General features: G+C 38.7%; 1 protein-coding gene across 2 annotated transcripts in view; it reads left to right on the top strand.

Annotated features, from left to right (window-relative positions):
* TRAPPC12 (trafficking protein particle complex subunit 12) overlaps nucleotides 1–26,957 on the top strand; it is a 105,979-nt gene that overhangs the window by 62,910 nt on the left and 16,112 nt on the right. For both annotated transcript variants that reach the window (XM_038394567.2, XM_043510295.1), the window contains exons 6-7: nucleotides 14,998–15,110; nucleotides 23,682–23,754. In XM_038394567.2, coding sequence (XP_038250495.2) covers nucleotides 14,998–15,110; nucleotides 23,682–23,754 — 186 coding nt within the window. The remainder of the gene's footprint in view (nucleotides 1–14,997; nucleotides 15,111–23,681; nucleotides 23,755–26,957) is intronic.

Here is a 26,957-nt window from a genome sequence, read left to right as displayed (position 1 = left end):
CACTATCAGAGGCTCGTTCACCTGCGCATCTACCAATGTGATATATGCCATCATGTGCCAGCAATGCCCCTCTGCCATGTACATTGGCCAAACTGGACAGTCTCTACGTAAAGAATGAATGGACACAAATCAGACGTCAAGAATTATAACATTCAAAAACCAGTTGGAGAACACTTCAATCTCTCTGGTCACTCGATCACAGACCTAAGAGTGGCTATACTTCAACAAAAAAGCTTCAAAAACAGACTCCAACGAGAGACTGCTGAATTGGAATTAATTTGCAAACTGGATACAATTAACTTAGGCTTGAATAGAGACTGGGAATGGATGAGTCATTACACAAAGTAAAACTATTTCCCCATGGTATTTCTCCCTCCCACCCCACCCCCCACTGTTCCTCTGATATTCTTGTTAACTGCTGGAATTAGCCTACCTGCTTGTCACCATGAAAGGTTTTCCTCCTTCCCCCCCCTGCTGTTGGTGATGGCTTATCTTAAGTGATCACTCTCCTTACAGTGTGTATGATAAACCCATTGTTTCATGTTCTCTGTGTGTGTGTATATAAATCTCTCCTCTGTTTTTTCCACCAAATGCATCCGATGAAGTGAGCTGTAGCTCACGAAAGCTTATGCTCTAATAAATTTGTTAGTCTCTAAGGTGCCACAAGTACTCCTTTTCTTATGGCACTCTTTAGAAGTGAGTAACCAAAAGTGGATATTGGTTACTCACTTCCAAATTCTAGCATGCTATGTAATTTTTAGTGGAGAAAAATTACGATGGTCACCAGTGGTAAGAGAAGCACTGTTATTTCTGTTCTGCCATCTTCGTATTTCTTTATCTCTTTCTTCCAGCTTCATTATCCTCCAAACCCTTGAAAAAGTATTTTTGCAAGGTTTCCAAACTACCTCTCAACTCATAACAGCAACCAATGCATTATATGTATCCAACTGGTGTGTGTGTGGTTAAATTGTAAACTCTTTGATGTGGGTACCAGCAAGTAAAATTTTCAGAAGTGCCTAAATCCCATTTTCAAAAATGATAGGCACTTGGGGAGCCTAAATCTCATTGAAAGTCTGTGTGACTTAGGAGCCTAAGTGACTAAGGGTTGTCTACAAAGTGGAATAATGTTTACTACGGGGGTGTGATTTCTAAAGTACACTAATGTGTGTTATGCATTAATTGGTCTGTATAGACCCTGCTGATACGCACTAAAGGTTCCCTAGTGCGCTTTAATGTAGTACTGTTTCAGATAGCACTGCATTAGCTTTAGGAACCTTTAGTGTGCACCAGCAGGGCCTGCACAGACCAGTTAATGCACAACACATTAGTGTGCTTTGGAAATCAAACCCCTATAGTGCATATCAGCCCACTGTGTAGACAAGCCCTAAGTCACTTCTGAAAATGGGCTTTAGGCACTTTTGAAAATTGTACCTATGTCTCCATATAAATTTGTGCACTTCCAAGTATACAGTTGGAGCTAAATAATTTGTATTTTTCTCTCTCCTTTTGCTTTCTCTTTTTTCCTTTTTTCCGTATTTTTTTTTGTCTTTCCTTCTCCCCACTCCATCCTTTTAGTTTTCTGTATTTCCTCCTTACAAGGATGCTTGTTTCCTTATACAACCTTTCTAGGTGCAAAATGTTTAGTGTGTAGGAAGATTATAGAAAGGTATGAAAGAAATGGTACAGATCCAAAATTATTTCCGGAGACTAGGATTATTATTTTTCCTTCTACATCAAGGGTTTTCTTGCAGAGGAAATTCAATAGCTAATCCGAAATAGTTTCTCTTCACAGTGAGCGCCATAGCCTAGTTAAGCACTAATTTGATTGCTGCTGGTATTTGCCACCCAAGATGCATTTGGGTAGGCTGTAGACAGTGGATCAGGAAGCATATCTAGGGATTTTGGGTGTGAAGGGGAAGCACTCACACTTAATTGCCAGCCATTGAAATCCTCATTTTTCTGGTCTAGAACTGTTGCATCTACATTCTGGGGTCTCATTTTAAATTTGGTGATTGGCATCAAGTGGTGTTTGTTATGACACCTGTCAAAATATACAGCTGTTCTTACTGGAACATGAATTGGAATGTTTGGCCTTATCAAATTTTACCTGATCTTACTGGTTGTTCCATCTGTTCCAAGATCTTTGGATTATCTGTCTTGCTTTTAAGAGAGATTTATTTTTTTCTGGTACCATTCAATTTTTCCTTCTTTTATGCTATTAATATATGAAAAGGACAGTGTCAACTTGAAAATTATATTCTTTGAAAATGTTGAACCTACTATAATTAAAAGTAACTCCAAAGGTAAGTCATTGGGAAAAAAATAACAAAATGAATTCCCGTTTTCTATACTTTTTACTCTACACAAAGCTGCTTTTAGAACCCCAAAAGCTATCAACAGTGTTTAAATTTAGGGACCTTGAGTATGGAGACCTCCAGCACCTGAGTTAAAGGAGAACTCCAGTAGCTGGCAGTAGAAGTAGGCTGTTCTCTTTTGTTCACTAGCTTTTCAAGTGAGTAATACTGTCAGTGTTACTTTTGTTGTTCTGCTGGATAGCCAGTCAATATCTCCCTTGCTGAAAAAAACCTTATAAACATCAACTGGAGAGCAGAAAACCCTTTTAACAATATATATGCATTTGAATTTCAGGACATACTATTTGTTTTTATATACTGCTATATGAAGGTGTACTTGTTATTTGATCAACATCAGTATATTCGGTACAGTACTGAATAATATACAATAAAGGACCTGGTCTCTACCTGAAGGAGTTTATAATCAAAGTCTCTGATCTTGCAGAGGGCTGCATACAGCCAGTCCTTGATGTATGCATCACATCCCTTTGCTAGTAGGATTCTACATGGATGTATATGTCCACCTATGTAAGGGCCCTTTGCAGGGCTGGGCTTAAGTTAGGCAATACAGTTCAGACCACAGAACAGCAGGTAACCAAGTACAGGGAACGCTTTCAGACCATATAGTTGACACTTAATTCTGTAGAATCCGAGGCTGGAAAAGACCACTGTGACAATCTGATCTGACCTCCTGTATAACACAGGCCAGAGAACTTCCCCAAAATAATTCCTAGAATATATCTTTTTAGAAAAACATCCAATCTTGATTTTGAAATTGTCAGTGATGAAGAGTTCACCATGACCTTTGTTAAATTGTTCCACTGGTTGATTAATTATGTAATATAGCACATTTATTTCTGTCATTAGACATTAGATTAGTATTAATATACTCATACTTTTTTGCTTTCTCTTTTCCCATGTAATCCATTGGTTATTGAAGCAGTTATATTCCCTTTTACTGTTTTTGATCCATAGGTTGATGAGATTAAATTTCATATGCTGAATTCTATAATCCATTTATCAGACCTTTATAATACTATTGTTATTGAGAGGTTATAATACTCAGCAAATATCATTGCTGCTTCTCATTTTTGTTCCAGGTAATTGAAACAATGTATAAAAACAAAAATAACAATCCTTTCTCCATACTGATATACTCTCTGCCAATCTCCTCTTCCATCCTGAAATACTTTCATTCAAAAGCACCCAGTGTTTTCAACATGCAAATGATTACTTCATCCATTCACACTGCTTATCTCCCCAACTCTTCTACCATGACTACTGACCCATTCGAGGAAGGATGGTGTTATGATTATGGCAGTGACTCAGTGCCCAGACTCTCTGGGGGACTTTGAACAAGTCACTTGCCCTAACTGTAAAGGAGGATAATGGTACTTCCTTTCTCTCACGGTTGGTCTATATTGTCTGTTCAGATTGTAAACTCTTCAGGGAAAGATTTGTCTCTTACTACAGTATTTTCTTTTATGGTACCTAACACAATGAGGCCACAATCTTGGTTGGCACATGTAGTCGTATGTAAATTTCATATCTGAATGTTAACATTATATCTGTCGTATTTCTGCACAACATTGATTTTCTTTGGTCTACAAATTAAGTATAGCGGGAAACTATTTATGACCCACTCTGATTAAATTTGGGAAGTGGTTTCCATTCTAAGTCCATGTATTTAATTATTCAGAACTTCCTGAAACTTTCAAATCATGTGCTGAAATTTTCCATACTTGGTTTCTACCTGAAAGTTTTGGACAGTTTCAACAAAACAGTTCAAATGCTTTTAAGCAAAGGAAGCGTGGGAAAAAATAATAATTAAATTTAAATAATTTAAATAAATATTAAATAATAATAAAATAATTTTTGTAACTTCGTTGTTTTAGTAATGTAATCTTAAAGCTGAAATTATTGAAATTTGCCCTGGAAATTTACTTTGATTTTACTGAATTGTGGGCATTGGAAAAATCACATACTTATCATGTGTGACAGAGTGCACTTAGGGCCTGATTCCATTTAAAATAAAATAGTTTTTTTTAATATAGCCAAATGCAAAGGTATACACTAGGAACAAGAACTGCAGATCATATCTATAGAATCGGGGACTATATGCTGGAAAGCAGTGATCTGAAAAGGATTTTCGGCATCATAGTTGACAAGCAAGACGAGACATAACAAGAACCAGTGGCTCGAAGCTGAAGCCAGACAAATTCAAATTAGAAATTAGGCACACATTTTTAACTGAAACAACGTACCAAGGGATAAGGGGATTCGCTCCTTCTTTTGATTGATGTTCTCAAATCAAGACTGGATGGCTTTCTGGAAGATTTATATTAGCCAAACACGGGTTATGTTTTAGTCAAAAATAAGTTATTGGGCTCAGTAAAGGGGTAATGGGGTGAGATTTAATGGCCTATGATATACACGAGATCATACTAAATGATCTAATGTACCTTTCTGACCTGTGAATCCAATGCCTATTGAACTCAATGGGAGCCTTTCCATTGATCTAAATCGTTGTTGGATAAGGCCCTTGAGGAAGGCTGTGCATTCATATGTACTCAAATTAGTTTTCCAGGCAACTGACTGATCACTTGTAAATCTCCTAAAGAGTATGGGATAGGGCATGCCAGGTGTGTCTAGCCAAGTAGTTCTTCAATATGTAATTTACCGTGCTGCTTTTTTTGCAAGCAAGCAGAACTTTGAAATCTTAGAGAAGGATACTTTTTTTGTGTCCACCTTTTTTCTTTTTAAGTTTTAAAAAAATGGCTTGCTTTGTTTTAAACTATATTAATAGACTGTTAAAGTTTCATGGTTAAGTATTCAAAAGGCATGAAATGACAGTTATGGTTCCCCTTGTGCATATATGTTACAATATTGGACTACATAATGTCATATTATTTCTCAGTAAAGCAGAAGAGGGATTTTTTCAACAGCCCTATATTCAGGATTTTACATTCTGTTTGGATATACGAAGAAGTGCACAATACTGTGTGTGTGTAAAAACCATACTAATTCAGCATACTACATAGAACAACATGTGACAGTGAAAATTTGCTGGTTATGTATAGGCCATCAAAGTTCCCAGCAGATGAACTTTGATTAATTCTCTCATCCTTTGATGTACACTGTCTGAGAAAGACTATGCTAGTGATTCAAAAGAAAATGCACTCTATGAGGTTTACTGACCAAAAGCCTGGCTCATTGATTCTTTCTGTTGGTTTCAGTGAGTGCTGAATCAGTCCCAAAGGCCTGCAAAAAAATTATGCATTTGAGTAGTCCCACTGAATTGAATTGAATTGAATTACTGGTGGGCATAAGTGAGTTCAATTGAATTACTTGTGTTCATAAGTGTTGGCAGGTTCTGGACCAAAATTATTAAAACTGGATATGTTAGAGCGAAGATACTTTATCCATATAGAAAGTGTCAGTAATGGTTTAAACTGTTTTCACAGTGAATATAGTGTAAATATTTAAGAATACAATATGCTGTACATATAGCTAAAGTTGCAGAAAAAGTATATTACAGTTGTATTACTTTAGAGATTGTATAAAATCATGTAACCAAGACTATATTGTATTGTATGTGCACAAGGGAAGAGGTAAAATTTGTGCCTGAAACCTTAAGTTTGCACACTTAATCATGGATCCTCAGTGTTCTATTAACTTTGTTTTATGTATGGGAGTCTAAGAAATTCCTATTCCTTGCATCTGTTGTTCTTTATTCTTTTTTCTACTTTGACTACTTTTTGCACTACCTTGCTTAAGCCTTGTCAGGATTCCTTCCCCTCTCTGAACTCTGGGGTACAGATGTGGAGACCCACATGCAAGATCCCCTAAGCTTATTTTTACCAGTTTACGTTAAAAACTTTCCCAAGGCACAAATTCCACCTTGTCCTTGAACAGTATGCTGCCACCACCAAGTAATTTAGACAAAGAATCATGGAAAGGACCACTTGGAATTCCTGTTCCCCCAAAATATGCCCCCAAGCCCTTACACCCCCTTTCTGGGGGGGGGGAAGCTTGAGAATAATATCCTAACCAATTGGTTACAAAGTGAACACAGACCCAAATCCCTGGATCTTTGGACGCTGAAAAAAAATCAATCAGTTCTTAAAAGAAGAATTTTATTTTTAAAAAAAAAAAGGTAAAAATCCTCTCTGTAAAATCAGGTTGGAAGGTAACTTTACGGGGTAACAAAAGATGCACAAACCACAGAGGAACCCCCCTCTATCCTTAGTTTCCAAGTTACAATAAAACTGGGATGAACCTCCCTCCAGCAAAGGGAAAATTCACAAGTTGAGAAAACAAAGATAAACTAATACACTTTGCCTGACTGTACTTAGAATTTCTGTAACATGAGAGACTGGTTCAGAATGGTTTGGAGGACATGGATTAATGTCCAGTCCCTCTTAGTCCCAAAAGCAAATAACACAGAAACAAAAAACCCAAAACAAAGCCTCTCCCCCACCCCAGATTTGAAAGTATCTTTTGTCCCCATTGGTTCCTTTGGTCAGGTGCCAACCAGGTTATTTGAGCTTTTTAACCCCTTACAGGTAAGGAGGAATTTTAGGCTACCCTTATGGTTATGACAAGCCTTACTTAGCCATACTTATGGATCTGCATTAATCTGTGAACACCTTTTTTATTTTTCTCCATTTCCTGTTACTTCAAGTAGTTGATTAAGTTTCAACAATTTCACGGATTTTTCCAAAAATTTCTCTACTGAAGTGTAACATCTTGTTTTATCCTTTCTTAGTGAATTAACTGGATGTTAGTTATTGTCCACGTCTTTTTCACTTTTTGTTTTTCGTGATCTTTTAAAGAGATGCAGGAGAACATTTAAAAAAAAATTAAAAATTGTTAGTTTATAAACCATGGGGCCCTGAGCAAGATAGTTATACCAACCTAGCTCCCAGTGTAGACAGTGCTATGTCAACAGGATGGCTTCTCCATCGACATAACTACAGCCTCTCAGGGGGTTGGAGTACCTACACTGACAGGAGAAGCTCTCTTGTCGGTATAGGTCCCATCTTCAGTAAGTGCTGCAGTGGTACAGCTGCACCAGTGCATCTCTTAACTTTTTTCGCTTTTCCTTTTAACTTATTTTCTTCTACTTTATTCTCTGACTACATCATTCATGATTTCACTTTATTCTGAGTCTTAAATATTATTTGGTTCATTTGCATGTGACTTTTATCAAAGTAAATCTGGAATTTGGCCCTCTTGATATTTACAGTATCGTATCGCCTATTGCCAACTCCAAATGTTCAGAAATCATAAATACCCCCCAAAAAATCATGAGATTGACTTTAAGATCATGAGACTTAAGAAAGTAATAAATGTGGGGTTCTTGTGATTTGCTTTCTAGTTTCTGAGCCTTTAATGTACACTTGGGCCGTGTTTCCAAGCTTTTCTTCACCTCCGTGAAGGCTAGAAAGTTACTTTTCCTTTTATTGTGAGAGTCTCACCTTTCATTATCACTTGTTTTCAGGCACTGGGTCTTTAAATAAAACATAAAATAAAACATAATATATCCCGAGACTCATGATAAAGTTGCAAGAGTTGGCAACTCTGAAAACTTACCAGAGTAGTAATTTAGCAGGTTTGAAATGAAGAGAAATATTTTCCCTATTTTACATCTGAGATTTTTAGTTTTTTTTCCTTTATAAATGTAGATTTATATAAATGCAGAAGATTAGTCTTTTAAAAGCTTAAATATTTCAAGAAGAATGAATTTTTACTGTCTGAATTTTCACCTTTCCCTCCCCCAAGTGTGTGTTTTTGTTTTGTTTTTCCTTTACACTTTTTTGCCCTAGGTCTCGGTCTTGCTCCCTTTAATGTCAATGGCAAAATTCCCTTTGACTTTAGCAAGGTCAAAATTAGGCTTGTAGTGCTGAGTAACACTAAAGCTATTTAAACAACAATTAGTGCAAATATTTGTTTTGAGCTGTAAGAGCATGCTTAGAAGAGAACTGCAGCAGGTTTTCTTCCACTGCAGTTTACTGGGAAGCTGTTGCAGAGAGGATTGGGTGTTGCTTACAAGCTGCCAAGTTTTGATGAATTGTGACTGAGAGTTTTGTTTACTTTGTAGAGACAATGAGGGGGGAAAAAAGAGACAAGACTTGAGGGAATATTGCAATAATAATGAGAGAACAACAGTTTCCTGTTCTTGCCTTCATTTCCTCAAAGCTTCGAAGGATCCCTTCCTTTTCATAGCAGAAATATTAATCACTAGTGGCTCTCAAAGATAGCGTGTAGTCATCAAAAGTTTACGTAGCGTTAAAGCTCCAGAATACTAATTGTTGCAACTTGTTCTTTAAGCAACTGTTGTGAAATACTTATGGTCTTAAAGAATTCTCTTTATATTCCATAGATAATGTTCTTTGTGTGTTCCTGGGTAAATCTGATTATATGATCCTGTTCAACTTGAAATTTTTTTTTTATTGTAAGAGGGTAGTGATGCCCTCACAGCTCATAACCTAGCTATCTCCAAGGTAACCACGTGCAAGACAATTCACATAGAAATGCTTTACAACAACATAAAATATTTAAATTTCACATTTCTTGTTCAGCTATGGTTTTAGTTTTCATGTTTTATTTCTCATCACTATAATGGATTTATATTGTAAATATACCTAAGTTCTCCTATTTATAGATTAAGCAGTATGCTATTTTAAAGCTACTTAATGTATTATTCATGTTTCATATTGCAAAATCCTGTCTGTCCGCTTAACATCGGCACCCATCACCATGTATCCGAGTACCTTCTACATCAAATCAGTAGCAGTAGTGAACTCCCTAATGAACTGCTTGGAATCTCCAGCTGTCATCCCTTTTTAAGGAAAATACTGTGGAGTGGTTTTTTTTGTTTGCTCGTGTTTTAGGTTGTTTTGATTTGTTTCATATTTTTATTTTTTGTGGGAGGTGCTTGAGTAGATGGGGAGGCAGAGTGTCAATGTTGTGAGTCATTCTCTCCATCAGTGTTTGTTAGTTTGGCAGTATACTCAAATTTATTTCTTTCCAAATTGGAACAGTAGATTTTTATCCTGTGTTTTGCTTATAGTAGCAAAGATATTTTTTCTGCTATCTCAATATGCACACACACAACTCCTCAATTTGTCACATATTTAACAAAAAATACTGTTTGGGTGACTAATTACCTCACAATTTAAGCAAATCTTTATAATTACATATTCAACTATGACATTATTAAACTAATGTAGAATTGTTTTGTTTCATCTTGTTTCAGTAATTATTTAAAACCCTGTGTATCCATTTCAGAGAGCAAAATTTTAAGTATTATATTTTTACTATAGATATGTTTTTCTTTCAGATATTTTAATTACTTAATAGAAAGATAAGCTTATATTATTTTCAGTGATCCTTTTTAGTGCTCATTGGTTCTGTGCTAACTTAAAATTTATTTAGATTATTTTCTTTGGTTCTGTGTTTAGTATATTTTTTTTATTTTTAGGATATTTTCATTGTCTTTTTTTTTTTTTGGCAAGGTTTGTTACATTTGCAGTACTAATATTCTCGGTATATTTTTCCTTTGTTACTATCCTTGTATTAAGACCATCAACAAGTTTTTTTTTTTTAATCAAAAGGCTCAACATCCATGCCTCATAGGACAGTGGAAGTTGTGTTTGGGGGTGAGGGGGTTGTAGATTTGCCCTTTTCTACTAGAAGGGCTCGTCCATTCAGCTCCTTTGGCATTTGTTTTTTTACTCTCAGCAGGAGGAAACTGAAAGACATGCCTTTGATTCAATATGATGTGGTTGTGTCACAGAGCAACAAATCAAAGTCCTATTGTTTAGACCAAAATGCTTACTGAGCTCTGTTAAGTCGGTTAAGTCTTCAAAGTTAGCACTTTCTGTGATTCTTTCATTAGATTGTTTTTTACTTTTTATCAGTAGAGCTTGATGAGACTTCACTGTAGATTAACAAGAGTCATATTGCAGTTTGGTCTTTGCCTTTTTCATCCTCAGTTCTCCCCGTGAAATTCTGCTGACCTGCTTTTAGAGCCCATTATGCTCATAACCTTCCCTTCCACCGTGATACACACATACGTCACCTTGTAGAGTCTTTTGATAACAAAGATTCACAATCATCCACTTTCTCAGAAGATTTTTAGTAACTTGCTATTGCTTCTCTCATGCTTTCAAAGTCTTTCTCAATGTTTTTCTGTCACAGCAGTTTAAAGATAATTATTCCTCTTCCTCAATCTGAAAAAAAGCCACCGATTCAATTTTTGGTGTTAGAGATTGTACAGTAGGTAGAAAATATTGAAGTATTTTTGTCAGTTTCTTTTAAAAAATTATTCTAGAGTAAAAATAAAACTTTTTATGAACAAACCCTTTCAGATGCAATTTATAGGGATGCCATAAAAATTTTCAAGAGAAGTTGATTTGTTTGTTTTATATCTATGTATTTTGAAGGTTGTAACACTTACAAACCAGTGAAGACTTTTAAAGTCTAACATAAAGTAATGATCATTATTTTTCCCCAGGAAAATAAGTCCCCAATTGTTTTTTAAATTAACATAATGTCATGTTTTCATATGGGTGCTGCTGAGTTGCACCTAAGGGTAAACACATGAAAATCATTTAATAAAAATGAAGATGGATGTTTCTAGATCCAATATGGGGGGAGGGAATCAAGTTGATTTAACTGAGAACAGTTTGGATCTCAAACTTGATTGTCCCAACAAGGAAAACATCCCAGGGTTTTTCTGTAAACAAAGTTAGTTCTTAAAATTAAGATGTGTATGCACGTACGTTTCTCCCTTTCAAAGGACCATTTCCTGATCTGATTTGACCGGCAGTTACAAAATATTGGGTAAGTTGACTGACTGGAGTGCCCTATAAGAGGTTCAAGTTAAAAGTTATTTTTTCTCCTCACTGGATGGCAGCAGTTCCTTTTACCACATTTTCATGAGAGCATATGCATAGCTATGTGCATTCCTCCCAAAGAGCAACTTGCCGAGCAGAATAATTTAGCAAAGTAACCAACCAACCAAGCAAATCATCCATTTTTTTTCTGCTATTCAATAGGATATGCAAGGAAACTGAGGTGAGAGGGCAGTACAGTGAGTGCCTTCAGGATTTTTAAGTTCAGGTTGGCAGCCTGTTCAGTGAACAGTAAGTAACTGAATTTGTTGTCTGATCCTCGTGTATACTTGCCCTGGCTGCTGGCCAATAAAATTTTTCCAGACATGCTTGGATCACATTACTATAGTAAAAATTATTTTACTTAAAAGGATTCTAACTATATTATCAAGATTTATTGCAAGAGAGGCAACAGAGCGAAGAAAAACCACCAGTGTGTTGGATCCTTCTGGGATGTCAGCATGGGGCCACAAAGAGCATAAAATAATACAAATCTAGGAGTTGGAAGCAAGGTATTGATCTCTTACTTCCTGTGGGACTGGCTCCATGTTGCGGTACTCTTTGATGGATGCTGTGACATCACAGCAAGGTTCATAGTAATGGATCACATTTGATCATCCTAACTGAGCTGTTGGGGACTTTCAGCATGTACCAAAATTGTTTTGTGACTCAGCAGGACACTATGATTTCCCATAGCTTTCTGCATCAGAAAATAATTAAATGAGTTTTTCTACTCACACACAGGAAGTGTAATTTATAAGCCAGATACAGTCGGCCTTCAGCTCCACTCATCTCTCTAACATAAGGTGACACCGGCTTTGGTGATACGACTTACTAATGTGGTTCACACAACTAGTGGCCTCATGTGCAGCAACGTAGAGGATCAATAACTTTCCAAAATAGACAGTTCCAAAGCTGGTTTACATATTCTGTGATGTGTTAGTGAGAAGCATGTTTCCTCTGTGGAACTGCCTATGGACTGAACTATGCTGATTTGGTTCCCCAGTCAGGTCTCCCACATGACATTACTGCTGCTGCTGTGTTACTCGGTTTTATTAGTTTTTACAAAGAGAGCCAATAATACAGCCTTGTTCTGAGTTCTTTTCAGGGTAGTTATTGGTATAACGCCTTCACCAACAAAAATTGCTTGGTTTCAGAGTAGCAGCCGTGTTAGTCTGTATTCGCAAAAAGAAAAGGAGTACTTGTGGCATCTTAGAGACTAACAAATTTATTAGAGCATAAGCTTTCGTGAGCTACAGCTCACTTCATCGGATGCATTTGGACCAAATGCATCCGATGAAGTGAGCTGTAGCTCACGAAAGCTTATGCTCTAATAAATTTGTTAGTCTCTAAGATGCCAAAAATTGCTTCTAAGCCTTCAGATGTTTTTCGATTTTTATAGTCCACATTCTCTGAATCTTTGCTACACAAACTGGATCTAATTTGCCTTTTGCTTGACACAGAAAAATCTATTGGAGTATATCATGAGTTGCATGGATCATACCACACCAGTATGGGCTAACTTTTCTCCAAAATAACCATACTGTCTTATGCATTTCTCGTTATTACTTCTTAGCAGAATTATTACTTGAAGGTTGAATTAGAGCTCATTGATCCAACGTTGTGGTAGAGAATATGGCCAGCCTTAGGTCATGTTTTTAGATGTGCAAGACAGGCATTTGAGGTTCATAGCATTCTGCTACAAAACAGTTTTAGCGCAGTGTTCCCTGATGAAGAGATTCTGCAGTGCTTATATTTTGGTTGTTCCCAGATTGCATGCCTGGCTCTCTAGCGATCTAGACATTTTTCCTTATCTTGTTTTGTCCTGTGTTGTGCTTGATTACTAGTCAGTATAAGGACATATTAATCTCTTTGCTATTGGTTTGATAACGTTTTTAAATGTTTCCTTAAAAAGAATTCCATTTTTGCTTTCTTTAGTTGTATAACACATAAGATATACAACACAGAGTATGTTTACTCCTACAGAGGGAACACTTCAGTCTCTAAGAGGAGCCTTTGGGGATACTTACCTTTGGAGAAAGGGAATTTACTTAAATGTAATTGGAGTTCTCTTAAGGTCATGATTAGTGAGTGGTTTTCTGGTTAAGATTCTGTCTTGTTTTTAAAAAAAAAATCTTTAGAGACAATAACTCGTTGTATATTTCCCCCTTTGATACGTGTGCCTTATTAGAGCAAGTGGAAAATCTCATCACCTTTCTAAAAAGCTCCTGAATCCTGTTTGAGAACTGGTGAGCCAAAAATGAGACTCTGTGGAGGATAATCCCTTTAGTTTAGAGTATGCCATCAAGTTAGTGTACTAGACTTTTACAGGCAAGTGTGTTTTTTTTTTTTCCTCTCTCTGTCATCTTCTCCTCCATCATCGTTTTCCCATTTGTTACCAATAGCTTTGTTTCTTAGGATCTGATTCTTCCCTCAGATAGTTTTGCTCAGTGTCCATTGAAGTGTGCAAATATCTGAGAGAAAATAAGGTGCAGAGTGGGTCTGAGTCTCATTGAAGTCAATTAGGATGCTGAGATACTTGCAGGACTGGGTCCTTAGATTACTGTATTTTTTTTCTTTTACTTTCTAATAACATTAAAAGAAGGCAATCTTTTTGTTGCAAATATTGGTTAAAGTTCTCTTTCCCCACCCCTTGGGTTTGGTATCCTTCTGTCTCACTGAAAGGAAAACTTTATTCAGTATGGGATTCACAGCGTAATGAGTCCCTCCGTAGGAACACTACTGTCTTCACTGGAGACAATATTTAACACAATAAAAGCTGAACTAAAGGGGTATGGGGAGTGGTGGGGAGCTGTTTGGTGTTGCAGGGATTAGCACATTGGATCCCAGATCCTTACTGGGGCCTTTGGGTACTATTACAATACAAACTAATGATGATAGAATCTCAAATAACATATTTTACTTCCTTGTTTTTCTTTAATTACATATCAGATTTAATATACCTATGTTACAGTATTCCTCTTAAGTTTTTGTTGTTCAATTTGCTATTTTCATTCTCTTACCTAGTTTCTTTTAACATATGTGGATTTTCTATCTTTATTTTTTCTTTGTCTTTTTTTTTTTTAAGGGGCCCTTTAAATCTGCTTTTTATTTATTTGGAGGAAGCGTGAGTGCAGGGAACTGGACTAGATGACCTCTCAAGGTCCCTTCCAGTCCTATGATTCTGTGATTTAATTTTCATTTAATTTGTGTTCCTTTCATATTTGGTTTTCTGTCTTTTTCAATGTATGTGTCATCTTCGTTTAAGAGCTACCATGAGAAAATGCATCTTAAATTCTTCAGTACTATTTGTAAATTAGGGGTTATTGTATTTCTGTAGCAATTCTGTAGTTAAATTGTAGATGAGTTTCCATTCTAAACCCTTATTTTTCAGTTGCTAATAAATACCTCTAATTTCTTTTGGACTTCTAGACACACCATATGCTATTATTTTAAGGATGAACTAGTTGCACACTTTTACCATTGTGATTATGCTTGTCTGTAGATATTTATATTTCTCTGTTCAAAAATATATTATTCTATAAAGTAGCAAACATTTTACTCATTTAATATTTAGTTATTTAATCAAGGGAAGAAGAGAATTTAGAGATTTTAATTCCTAATCACTTTCTCTAGTGAATATGCCTAGGATATGTTTTAAGAAATACCATATAGACCATAGGCAACCATATGCATTGATAACTGTAGCAATCAAATTCAGAACCATTTCATTATGATTCTAGGTTCCATGGTTCCCTTTTCCATGCGGATTTTACATGCTGAACTTGAACAGTACCTAGGAAATCCTCAGGAGTCACTTGATAGACTGCACAGCATGAAAACAATCTGCACAAAGGTAAAAGCTTCTTTAGATCAGAAGTTCCCAAACTTTTTTTGCAATGCCATTCTCCATGGGAACCATATAGCCCGCGTGCCCTCCCCCTTCCAACTCCTGGTTGTCCAAGGCAGAAAGTGACTCACTGAGGGGAACAGGCAATGCATACTTAGGACGTCAGCAGGGCATGACTGGCTCCATGCCTGGAGGGCTCCAGGTGGTGTGGTGTGGAGCAGAGCAGACTGGGGCTCCTTGTCCTCCCCATGCCAAGAGCTTCTTGGTTCTGCAGGCTCCGGAGGATTTAAAATACATGGAGCTGCAGCTGGCTGGGTGTCTGGGCTGCAGCAGGGCAGTACATAGGAGAGGACATAGGGAGTCCCCAGCAGTCAGGGAGGTAAGGAGAGGGAGAGTAGCAGGCTGCTGCTGGGACAGGGCTGGGCAGGACTCTGCCCCCTGAAAATCTTCTCATGCCCTCTCCCCCCAGGGCAGTGCACCACACAGTTTGAAAAACTGTGCTCTATACAATAGAATCTCTTAATGTTTATGCAGGTCTATTTTACTGCCTTTACCCAGAGGATCCAGTGTAGGACTAGATTTAGGCTTTAGACTAGCCCCGACAATGGGGTGGTATTTAAGTGCAAGTCCCCAGAAATTGCACAAGGAAAGGATTGTGCCACTCCTTCCACAGCTTCTGGGGCGTAATTTACTTTCTTTCCTTTTGGGGTTGTAGAATTCTTCCCTCTCTCACCATGCCTGCCAGCTCTGTTGACTGGGGTAAGGGGGGACAATAGCTGGGTAGAAAAATGGCTGCATCCTGATAGAGACTGTGCATGCCTGAGTAGGAGGGTGTATCTTCTTGTACAGCTGCATGAAACCAGAGCATAATATAGCTCTTACTGACCAAGAAGTCTGCTTCCCCCCCATCAAAAGATATTAGCACTCTGGATAACTTACAGTGGAAGTGAGAAAGTGACTGAGGTAGTGTCTTCTATTGGACCAACTTCTGTTGGTGAAAGAGAGACACTTTTGAGTTTACACAGAGCTCTTCTTATGTATAAGCTCAAAAGCTCATCTTTTTCACCAGCAGAAGGTGCTCCAATAAAAGATATTACCTCACCCTCCTTCTCTCTCTAATATCCTGGAACCAAGATGGCTACAACAACACTGCATACAGTGATGGAAGTGACAGTTATTTGGAAATTCTAATCAGTTATTTTTAAAAGATTGAGATTTAATGCAGTATTAGTTCTTGTTTTTAACAAGTGCTTTTCAGTGCTGAAGTTAGACTAGTGCTGTTGTGGGTACTCATTGTACGCAAATGTGACAAAAAGCTTCCCTTTGCAAAGTTTATAACAAATACCTCTTCTAGTATCTCAGATTAAGAAATACTGTTTTTATTTATTGTAAACTCTATTATAAATTCCAGATTAGCTCTTTAAAGAACTGTAGCATTCCATACAGTTGTGATACTGACAAATTTTGCAACTTTACCAAAGATAAATAAACATGAATACCTCAGGTTTCAGATTAGCAGCCGTGTTAGTCTGTATTCTCAAAAAGAAAAGGAGTACTTGTGGCACCTTAGAGACTAACAAATTTATTAGAGCATAAGCTTTCATGAGCTACAGCTCACTTCATCAGATGCATTTGGTGGAAAATACAGTGGGGAGATTTATATACACACACAGAGAACATGAAACAATGGGTTTTATCATACACACTGTAAGGAGAGTGATCACTTAAGATGAGCCATCACCGGGGGGGGGAGGAAAACGTTTCATGGTGACAAGCAAGGTGGGCCGTTTCCAGCAGTTAACAAGAACGTCTGAGGAACACTGGGGAGTGGGGTGGGGGGGAGAAATAACATGGGGAAATAGTTTTACTTTGTGTAATGACTCATCCACTCCTAGTCTCTATTCAAGCCTAAATTAATTGTATCCAGTTTGCAAATTAATTCCAATTCAGCAGTCTCTCCTTGGAGTCTGTTTTTGAAGTTTTTTTGTTGAAGGATAGCCACTCTCATGTCTGTAATCGAGTGACCGGAGAGATTGAAGTGTTCTCTGACTGGTTTATGAATGTTACAATTCTTGACGTCTGATTTGTGTCCATTTCTTCTTTTACATAGAGACTATCCAGTTTGACCAATGTACATGGCAGAGGGGCATTGCTGGCACATGATGGCATATATCACATTGGTAGATGCGCAGGTGAACGAGCCTCTGATAGTGTGGCTGATGTGATTAGGCCCTATGATGGTGTCCCCTGAATAGATATGTGGACAGAGTTGGCAACAGGCTTTGTTGCAAGGATAGGTTCCTGGGTTAGTGGTTCTGTTGCGTGGTGTGTGGTTGCTGGTGAGTATTTGCGTCAGGTTGGGCGGCTGTCTGTAAGCAAGGACTGGCCTGTCTCCCAAGATCTGTGAGAATGATGGGTCGTCCTTCAGGATAGGTTGTAGATCCTTGATGATGAGTTGGAGAGGTTTTAGTTGGGGGGTGAAGGTAATGGCTAGTGGCGTTCTGTTATTTTCTTTGTTGGGCCTGTCCTGTAGTAGGTGACTTCTGGGTACTCTTCTGGCTCTGTCAATCTGTTTCTTCACTTCAGCAGGTGGGTATTGTAGTTGTAAGATTGCATGATAGAGATCTTGTACGTGTTTGTCTCTGTCAGAGGGATTGGAGCAAATGCGGTTGTATCGTAAAACTTGGCTGTAGACAGTGGATCGTGTGGTGTGATCTGGATGAAAGCTAGAGGCATGTAGATAGGAATAGCGGTCAGTAGGTTTCCGATATAGGGTGGTGGTTATGTGACCATCGCGTATTAGCACCATAGTGTCCAGGAAGTAGATCTCTTGTGTGGACCGGTCCAGGCTGAGGTTGATGGTGGGATGGAAATTGTTGAAATCATGGTGGAATTCCTCAAGGGCTTCTTTTCCATGGATCCAGATGATGAAGATGTCATCAGTGTAGCGCAAGTAGAGTAGGGGCATTAGGGGATGAGAGCTGAGGAAGCATTGTTCTAAGTCAGCCATAAAAATGTTGGCATACTGTGGGGCCATGCGGATACCCATCGCAGTGCCCCTGATTTGAAGGTATACATTGTCCCCAAATGTGAAATAGTTATGGTTGAGGACAAAGTCACAAAGTTCAGCCACCAGGTTAGCCGTGACGTTATCGGGGATACTGTTCCTGACGGCTTGTAGTCCATCTTTGTGTGGAATGTTGGTGTAGAGGGCTTCTACATCCATAGTGACTAGGATGGTGTTTTTAGGAAGATCACCAATGGATTGTAGTTTCCTCAGGAAGTTAGTGGTGTCTCGAAGATAGCTGGGAGTGCTGGTAGCATAGGGCCTGAGGAGGGAGTCTACATAGCCAGACAATCCTGCTGTCAGGGTGCCAATGCCTGAGATGATGGGGCGTCCAGGATTTCCAGGTTTATGGATCTTGGGTAGCAGATAGAATACCCCAGGTCGGGGTTCTAGGGGTGTGTCTGTGCGGATTTGTTCTTGTGCTTTTTCAGGGAGTTTCTTGAGCAAATGCTGTAGTTTCTTTTGGTAACCCTCAGTGGGATCAGAGGGTAATGGCTTGTAGAAAGTGGTGTTGGAGAGCTGCCTAGTAGCCTCTTGTTCATAATCCGACCTATTCATGATAACGACAGCACCTCCTTTGTCAGCCTTTTTGATTATGATGTCAGAGTTGTTTCTGAGGCTGTGGATGGCATTGTGTTCTGCACGGCTGAGGTTATGGGGCAAGCGATGCTGCTTTTCCACAATTTCAGCCCGTGCACGTCGGCGGAAGCACTGTATGTAGAAGTCCAGACTGCTGTTTCGACCTTCAGGATTGGGACCACCCAGAATCCTCCTTTTTTGTAGTGTTGGTGGGAAGGTCTCTGTGGGTTAATATGTTAGTCAGAGGTGTGTTGGAAATATTCCTTGAGTCGGAGACGTCAAGAATAGGATTCTAGGTCACCACAGAACTGTATCATGTTCGTGAGGGTGGAGGGCCAAAGGAGAGGCCCCGAGATAGGACAGATACTTCTGCTGGGTTAAGAGTATAGTTCGATAGATTAACAATATTGCTGGGTGTTGTGTTGTGGCCCCTTGTGGCATGTAGTAGTTTAGGTAGTTTTGTGTCCTTTTTCTTTTGTAGAGAAGCAAAGTATGTGTTGTAAATGGCTTGTCTAGTTTTTGTGAAGTCCAGCCACGAGTAAAACTATTTCCTCATGTTATTTCTCCCCCCCCCCACCCAACCCCACCCACTGTTCCTCAGACGTTCTTGTTAACTGCTGGAAATGGCCCCTCTTGCTTGTCACCATGAAAGGTTTTCCTCCACCCCCCCCCCCCCCCCGCTGCTGGTGATGGCTTATCTTAAGTGATCACTCTCCTTACAGTGTGTATGATAAAATCCATTGTTTCATGTTCTGTGTGTGTGTATATAAATCTCCCCACAGTATTTTCCACCAAATGCATCTGATGAAGTGAGCTGTAGCTGATGAAAGCTTATGCTCAAATAAATTTGTTAGTCTCTAAGGTGCCACAAGTACTCCTTCTCTTTTTATGAATACCTCAGTGTTTGTTGTATTTGCTATACTTACTCTCAGAAATACCTTGAATAATACAAATACAGAAGTTAGATAATTTCCAATGTTGTTTTGTTATTTTAGACAGTTGGCAAGTTTTACCAATGTATTTAATAAAACAAAGCATAGAAGAATAACTAGGATTTTAAACCAAAAACCAGGACTCCATTCTTTTTGCTGTGTACAGGGTTTGGCAAATGAAGGGTTTTGTGGCTCTTGCCATACTGTTAGAAAGAAGAACTGTTTGGAAACACTTATGGGATGTACAGAGTTTGGCAACTGGGAGAAGTTCTTTTTGGGACACTTTTCATCATCTTGCAGAGTGTATCTGCTGTTGTTGGGTTTAGTGTGTGGGTAGTATTGGTGTCCTCTCATCTGGGGGTCCCTTCTGGCCTTAGACTCTGACTCTGTGACTCTGACTTTCTGACCCTTTGGCTTTACGTCCTGCCTCTTCTCTGACTTTCCTTTCCCTGCTCCTGGATAAGCACTCTTCCTTATCTTAAAGAGACTCATCTCCTAACTGCTTCTGAACTCAGCATCAGCATAGACGTCCGTATTGAATTTTGAATACACTGGCATACAATATATTATAGTGTTTCAAATCCTGGTCTGGTGCTATCTGGTATTTGAAGTGCCACACTCTTTGGCGTGTGTCAGAGCTTGCAGCTGGCTATATTAAAATGGTCAAATCCCAGTTATGACATAATTAGCCATGTTTCCCTGCCAGAACAAAGATGTCTGGTCAACCTTGAGATGAAAGATATGCATTTCCTCTTTTTATTTTTCTTTTTAAAGGAGATAGTACTATTCAGTTATTTTAAAGGCCTAACGACCATATGGCTTTAGTTGTGTGCCATCAGATACATATTTTGTCTTCCAGTGCACCTCTAAGACAGGAATTGCAGGAACAGGTATAAGGGAGAGAGAAGGAAATAAAGAGGAAGATGCATAAACAGGACAGATGAGAAATTTTACAGAGTTGGTAATTTAACCACCTAAAACATTTGAAATTGCTTAGAAAAAAAATTACTAAATCTGACATTTCTGCATATATAATTGGTCACACATCTGTTAATCAGGACCTTGTCTGCAGTGTTCATGAGTAGAATACGTTCTCCACATAAAAGAAAAAGTCATGGCACAACCAAAAAAATAACTTTAAAAATAAGGGGGAATTGATGATGGGGGATCTTTGCAGCCATTAATCAATAGTGTTTGTTTTGTTTTATTACTTTAAAAGTGAAGGAGGAATATTTCAAAATCCTTAGCCCTCCTTCTCAATTACAGAAGTGTCTATGGATACCCATTATGTAAATCTGATGATCTTGGAATCATAAAAGCTAGAGGTGGGAAAAGTTGTATTAGCTCACCTTCTAGCTCCCTGCCAGTGCATGATGGTTTTCTAATGCTTAGTCTAGTTTTTAATGAACCAGCTTGTGAGGTTGACACCACTTCCCTTGGAAGACTATTCCACTCTAATACAGTCTCATTGTAAGAAAATTTCCTCATATTCTGTTTTCCATTACTTAATTTCATCACATTACCCCTAACTTAAACTCTGTATAATGCTAAATATTATCTCTCACTCCAAGGTGTTTACACCATTCAGATATTTGTAGACGTCACTTTAGCCAATCTGTGCACATCACATTTAACTCTTTCATTCTGCTCTTAACTCAGTCTCTCCAGCCCCCTGATCATTTTACTCTGATGTGAACTCCCTCACATTTGCCAGTGTGTTTCTATAATCAGGTACACACAATTGCACTTAATATTCAAGATGAGTTCTGATGATGTTGCACCCAAAACTTCATCAGATATAAATATGGGGCATGAAGTCATCTCTAAGGCTTAGCCAGCCAATCAGTTTTCGTCATGTTAAATATTTAATCATGTTACAGTATAAACTGTAGCCAAATGGGCAGATCCTATTCAAGAGATAGGCATAACCAAAGCTTTTCAAGTCAATATCAAGGGGCATAATCAAAGTTTCTGTGGTCAGTTAGTACAACGCCTGCCTGAATAATCCTTATTTGGATTATAATATTAGTATAGAGTATTATAATTCTCCCATTGTGATAAACACCAAATTCACACAGAAAAATAAAGGTTACCCTAATAAGGGTCATGCATGCATAACTAGAGTTTTGTTTTGCATTCCTTATGCAGATTGTTGAATGGAAACTTTTCCCAGAATCCAGTTTTATTTAATCAAATGTATAGCTGTGGATATGCCTCAAGGAGGAATTTAGATCATGTACATTTTTCCACTGAGTTCAAATATAGCTATGAATATAACCAGTGAAACAATCACAGGAACTGCAGAATTGCATGTCCTACAATTTGTGTGTCATTGCAAATTCTGCCTTTTTCTGCATAAGTTAAGTTTCTTGTTTTAGGGCAGGGGTAGAAATTGCTAATACACTGTGTAGTACCACTCGCCTTCCCTGCATAAATCATTATGTTGTTGCCATGTTAAGCCAGCATTGCAGAGAACTGTCTCCAGACAAACAGTAGCATCAGCAGCAAAGGTATGAACTGTTTCTTCCATTTACCTCAATGATGTGTTCACTTGAAAGTCTAGCTGGGACCCACTTAAATGCTAATACTACCGTGAAAGGAACTCTAACAAACACTCCCCTGGAGACAAAAATTTAAAGAGAAGACAAACTTGCCTTGGACTAAAATCATCCCTGGTGTAACCAGAATGAAATCAGTATAATTACTTCAGAGTTGCATTTTAACCCATGATTCTCTTCTGTTGCAAAATAAACTCTTTCCTTTTGCCTGCCTGTTGACTAAAATGGCCATTTTTTTGTACACTGCTGAAGAGGCACTAGGCTCCTACCTGCATCTTTTGGCACCTAAACTTCTTTAAAAATCTATTCTTTAAGTTCCTAAACCCCATTTTCAAAAGGCTCTTCATGCCTAAGGCACTTTTAAAAATGGAGCTTAAGCTCTGGAATTAATTGATCTCTTTTAACAATTTTACCCTATTTCTTGTATTGTTTGGAAAGCACAAAGCACATTTGGAGTGTTACTGCACTGTAAATAATCTCTCTTTAAACTGTCGTGCGCTGAAAGCACTAGGTACACAGTGCACTCAGCCTTCAGGAGAGGGAGTGCTTCCTATGTTGCCGATAAACTAAACCCACCAGCTAATTAAAGAGTGAGTGGTTTAACAGGCTCTTAAGGGAGTCCCACTCAGTCTACTGTGACCAAGAAGATGAAACTGAAATACAGTGATTTATGAGGGGATGGGAAGCAGCAAAAATAGGGTAATCTTCAGGAGTCAGAGACACATTTGGATACACCATAGCGGGATTGGAGAAATGCAATTGGCTTACATTACAAATGAAACTGTAGATATATATAGATATATATATTTTCAAAGTGCAGCTATCTTAAACCATATGCTTCAATAGTTATACATATTCATTCTCCAGATAGTCCAGCAAACATAATTTTTTGCTCACTCCATACCTTATATTATTTAAATCTCTAATAAATAAAAAACGGCAACAAAATCCCAACTTTGGAAAGCAAATGGAGCTGAGAGTTAGAAGGATCATTATTTACATTAAGAACAAAAAGGGCAAATTCTATTTAAAACTAGAGTATCAATGAATTTATGGGATACATAAAATAAAATTTGAAAAAACCTCTTAGTTCTCTTCTGGAATCAGTTTGACATTTTTGCAAGAGCATTCTCTTCTGGGGCATATTTGATATTTTGCTTAACAAAATGCATATGCAGGTGTATGCTGTCTTTTAATGCTTTCTGAGTATCATAAACCTGAACTCTAACATCAGCACTACAGTTCAAAGGCTTTCTGTTATGATTGATCTAGCTATAGTAATAATCAGTGATTTTGAAATGTGTCCATGTGAAACACTCCTGTTTGAATTGTTTTACATACAGACTATGACAACTATAGATAACTTGCGTATAATAGAAAATGCTGCCTAATTCCAGAATGCCTGTTTAAAGTCATGTTAGTTTTAAAAAATTTGTTACAGATATTAGAAAATTTGGAGCAAGGCTTAGCAGAAGATGGAAGTATGACTAACATTACACAAGAGAACAGACAAGGTAGGCATTTTTTTAAAATTTCTTTTTACAGTCAGTGTATTTTTATAACTTGCCCAGGTATGCCAAAAGTTTTCAAAAGACTGCCCCAAAGCTGTTAAAAGAGTACTTTGTGATATTATAGTCTCTTCAACCCCTGAAATGATACACCTTGTATTTTCATTTGCTGAATTCATTTAACAGTTTCACCTTTTATTTTGATCAAATTGGTGCATTAAATCAAATCTCCTTTGTAGTTTGAAGAAACAGAGCATGGCTGCCATTCTTTAGTGTTAGGTGTACAAGAAAATAATGCATTGCTAAGGCATTGGAGACAGACCAGATGGGTATCTGTCTTAAGAGGCTCATTGCCTCCATCAATCTTCTCCCCTGAAATCTGAGAAACTTCTTTAGATCCAAATTTCCCCTCCTTCCCTGTTGGTCCCAGCAGATTATATTAATTTGAAAGGTCTTTTGCTATGTATTACCATATTTTGATTTAATATTTATGGGAGACATTTTCTTTTTTCCTTTTTATTTTATTTAACTTTTTTATTCAAGATCATGGGGCAGGAAGAAAGGGGATTGCGTCGGGAGCTGCTGTTAGAGAATCCTGACAAGAAAAACATTCCTTTTTCCAACCTGAGAGCCTAAGGCTCACTGAAAATCAACAAGATTTGTGGATCTGGGCCTTACCATCCCAAAGAGACTTAGGCACCTAAACTCCACAACGATTCATAAAACCCTGTTTGGCTGCCTCCTAACCCTAAATTTACTCAGCACCTAAATTTTTGCTTTAAAAGTTTCCAAGACACAAAAGATTTTGCCTCTGTGCATATGCACAACACCTCACTCATGGCGTCCAGATACCTAACCCGCAGCGGGATCCTCAAGTCAGATAGGCGGGGAGATGCCTATCTTCCCTGCTGGGCCCAGTCTGGTAAGCATGCAGAGAGCATGCTTAATGGATGGGGACTCTACAGAATCCAGCTGGAGGAGGGAGAAGTGGCAGTTGTGTTCTCCCTTATAACATTTAGCACAGTGGTTAGAGCACTTGCCTGGGACGTGGGAGACTTAGGTTCAATTTCCTTCTGCTTGATGGGGATACTGGACTTAAACAGGGGTCTCACACCTCTCAAGAAGGTGCTCTAACCTTTGAGCTATGGGATATTCTGATGTGGAGTCCTCTTAATCTTTCCTGCTGAAGTTGGATGTGAAAGAGTGATTGGAGCTGGGGGACTGGATCTAGAGTCTCCCATATCCCAAGTGGGTGCCCTAACCACTGGCCTATAGTCTCATTTGCATTTTCTCTCTCTGGCCCTATGCTTATGTAAGTATTAATATAAAGTAGAACAGCTTCAATAGGAGAGACTGAGGAAGCCCCACATCAGACTATTCCTTAACCCCATGTTTAGTACGCTCTTCTGAGACGTGAGAGGCCCCTGCTTAAATCCTTTGGTCCCATCAAGCAGAGGTGAGATTTGAGCCCAGGTCTTCCACATCCTGCGTAAGTGTTTTAACCACTGGGCTAAAAATTATAAGGGAGATACTATTGCCACCTCCTCCAGCATTTCTTGCAAGGAACCACTTAGGCACCTAAGTCATCTGACACCATGAGAGGGGTTTCCAGCTGGGGATTGCAAGCAGACATAAGCTCCTCCCTGACTTAGGCACCTAACTTTGTCGGAGCAGGGCTAAGGATACACCCCTCTCATCAGCCTCTCCCATTGGCTAGCTTAGACATCCCAGCATCATCCTTTTTATGAGGTAGCTGTCCCAATAGATCTGTAAAGGTGCTCAGTACACTGTCAGCTTTAAAGTTTTATGGGCTGAGGATCATCCTGCATGTGCCAGTATTTTGTACTTCAGAAGCGGCAACCCTAGTCACTTTTTTGAAAAACGGGACTTAGGCACCTAAGTAATTTAAGTGCTCTTGAAAAGTGTATCTGACATGAGTTTTTAGGCACTGTAACAGGGCACGTGTACCCCTTACCATGTCGAGCAAGCTAGGGGTTAAAACATCTATCACAGGAAGCCAGAAGCCTGTCTTCCACTGCCAACAATCTATGAGTTAACCTGGTTAACATTCCTTGGGACACTGTTCCCCTACAGGGTCTAGGAAACCATTGTCTACCATTAGGGTGGGAGGAGAATGAATCAGTTTGTCTGGGTATAGTTGCCAACCAATGTGAAATTTTGCTTTAGACAAATCTCTATAAGCTAAGTGCTTTTTAGGGGGAAGAGGCATGTGCAAGAACCCATCAGCCAGATATTTGTATATGTATTCTGGTGAATATTAAATTTACTTTTTTCTGGGGACAAGACCAAAAAGCAGAGAGAAATACTTGGCCTTTCACAAAAATTATTTGAAAAAATGAAGCTCCTTCTCTTTCTATTGGCTCTGTTTTCACCTTGTATTCCCTCTCCATACCTGGCTTCCTTCACAGGATTTCATTCTTTTCCATACATTGGGTTTCTCCCACATGGATTCCCACCTCATTTTCCCCAGGCCTTTTTGCCATTCCCTACCCTCCCTCTAAAAGACTAACTGCTTTTTGTCACATACGCAGAGACTTCTCTCCTAGCCACTTACTAGCTCTATCCCCTGCAGGCTACCCCTCTCACCTGCGAGTAACTGGCTCCTTGTTCTACGCCACTATGTCTGCAACTGCCTTTAGAGCTGTGCTCAGCTCAGCAGGGGGAAGAGCTAGAAAAGAGGTAGTCAGCAGGAACCAGGGGAGGGAGTTGCTGAACAGCTGGAGAGATGCTGCTATGCTTGGAGTACAACTGCCTATCTGCCTAACAGTGCCAAAGGACACTGGGGATGCTTGTGGGGACTGTTGGCTGCTCTTGCTGATGGGGTTGGTCGGCTCTGCTCCCTACTTGCCCCTGTGCTGCACTTTGAGCTGCAGGAGGCTTTATATTTTGTGGAAAATCTAGCTGAAACAAACCTTATTAACTGTGGCTGAAGATAACCTTAAGTGATTATGGGGATTATGTCTGGGGAGTAATTTCCTTATTGCCAGTGCGAGTAGGTGCTGCACCAACCAGCCCATGACGTGCATCTTCTCTAGTGTGGAGCAGAATGTCTCATTTTCCAGTTGTTCAGTAGGAGGAGAGATTTAGCACTGCACCATTTGCCTGGTAGCACGTTTGTTTTCTATAAGGAGCCAAGTCTGCAGCTGCACCACGCACAGAACTCCCATTGAAATGAATGGGAGCGCATA

This window comes from Dermochelys coriacea, chromosome 3, assembly GCF_009764565.3.
Source record: "Dermochelys coriacea isolate rDerCor1 chromosome 3, rDerCor1.pri.v4, whole genome shotgun sequence".
Taxonomy (NCBI): Eukaryota; Metazoa; Chordata; order Testudines; family Dermochelyidae; genus Dermochelys; species Dermochelys coriacea.
Note: the sequence above shows the minus strand (reverse complement) of the source record. Positions and strands in the feature narration are given on the sequence as shown.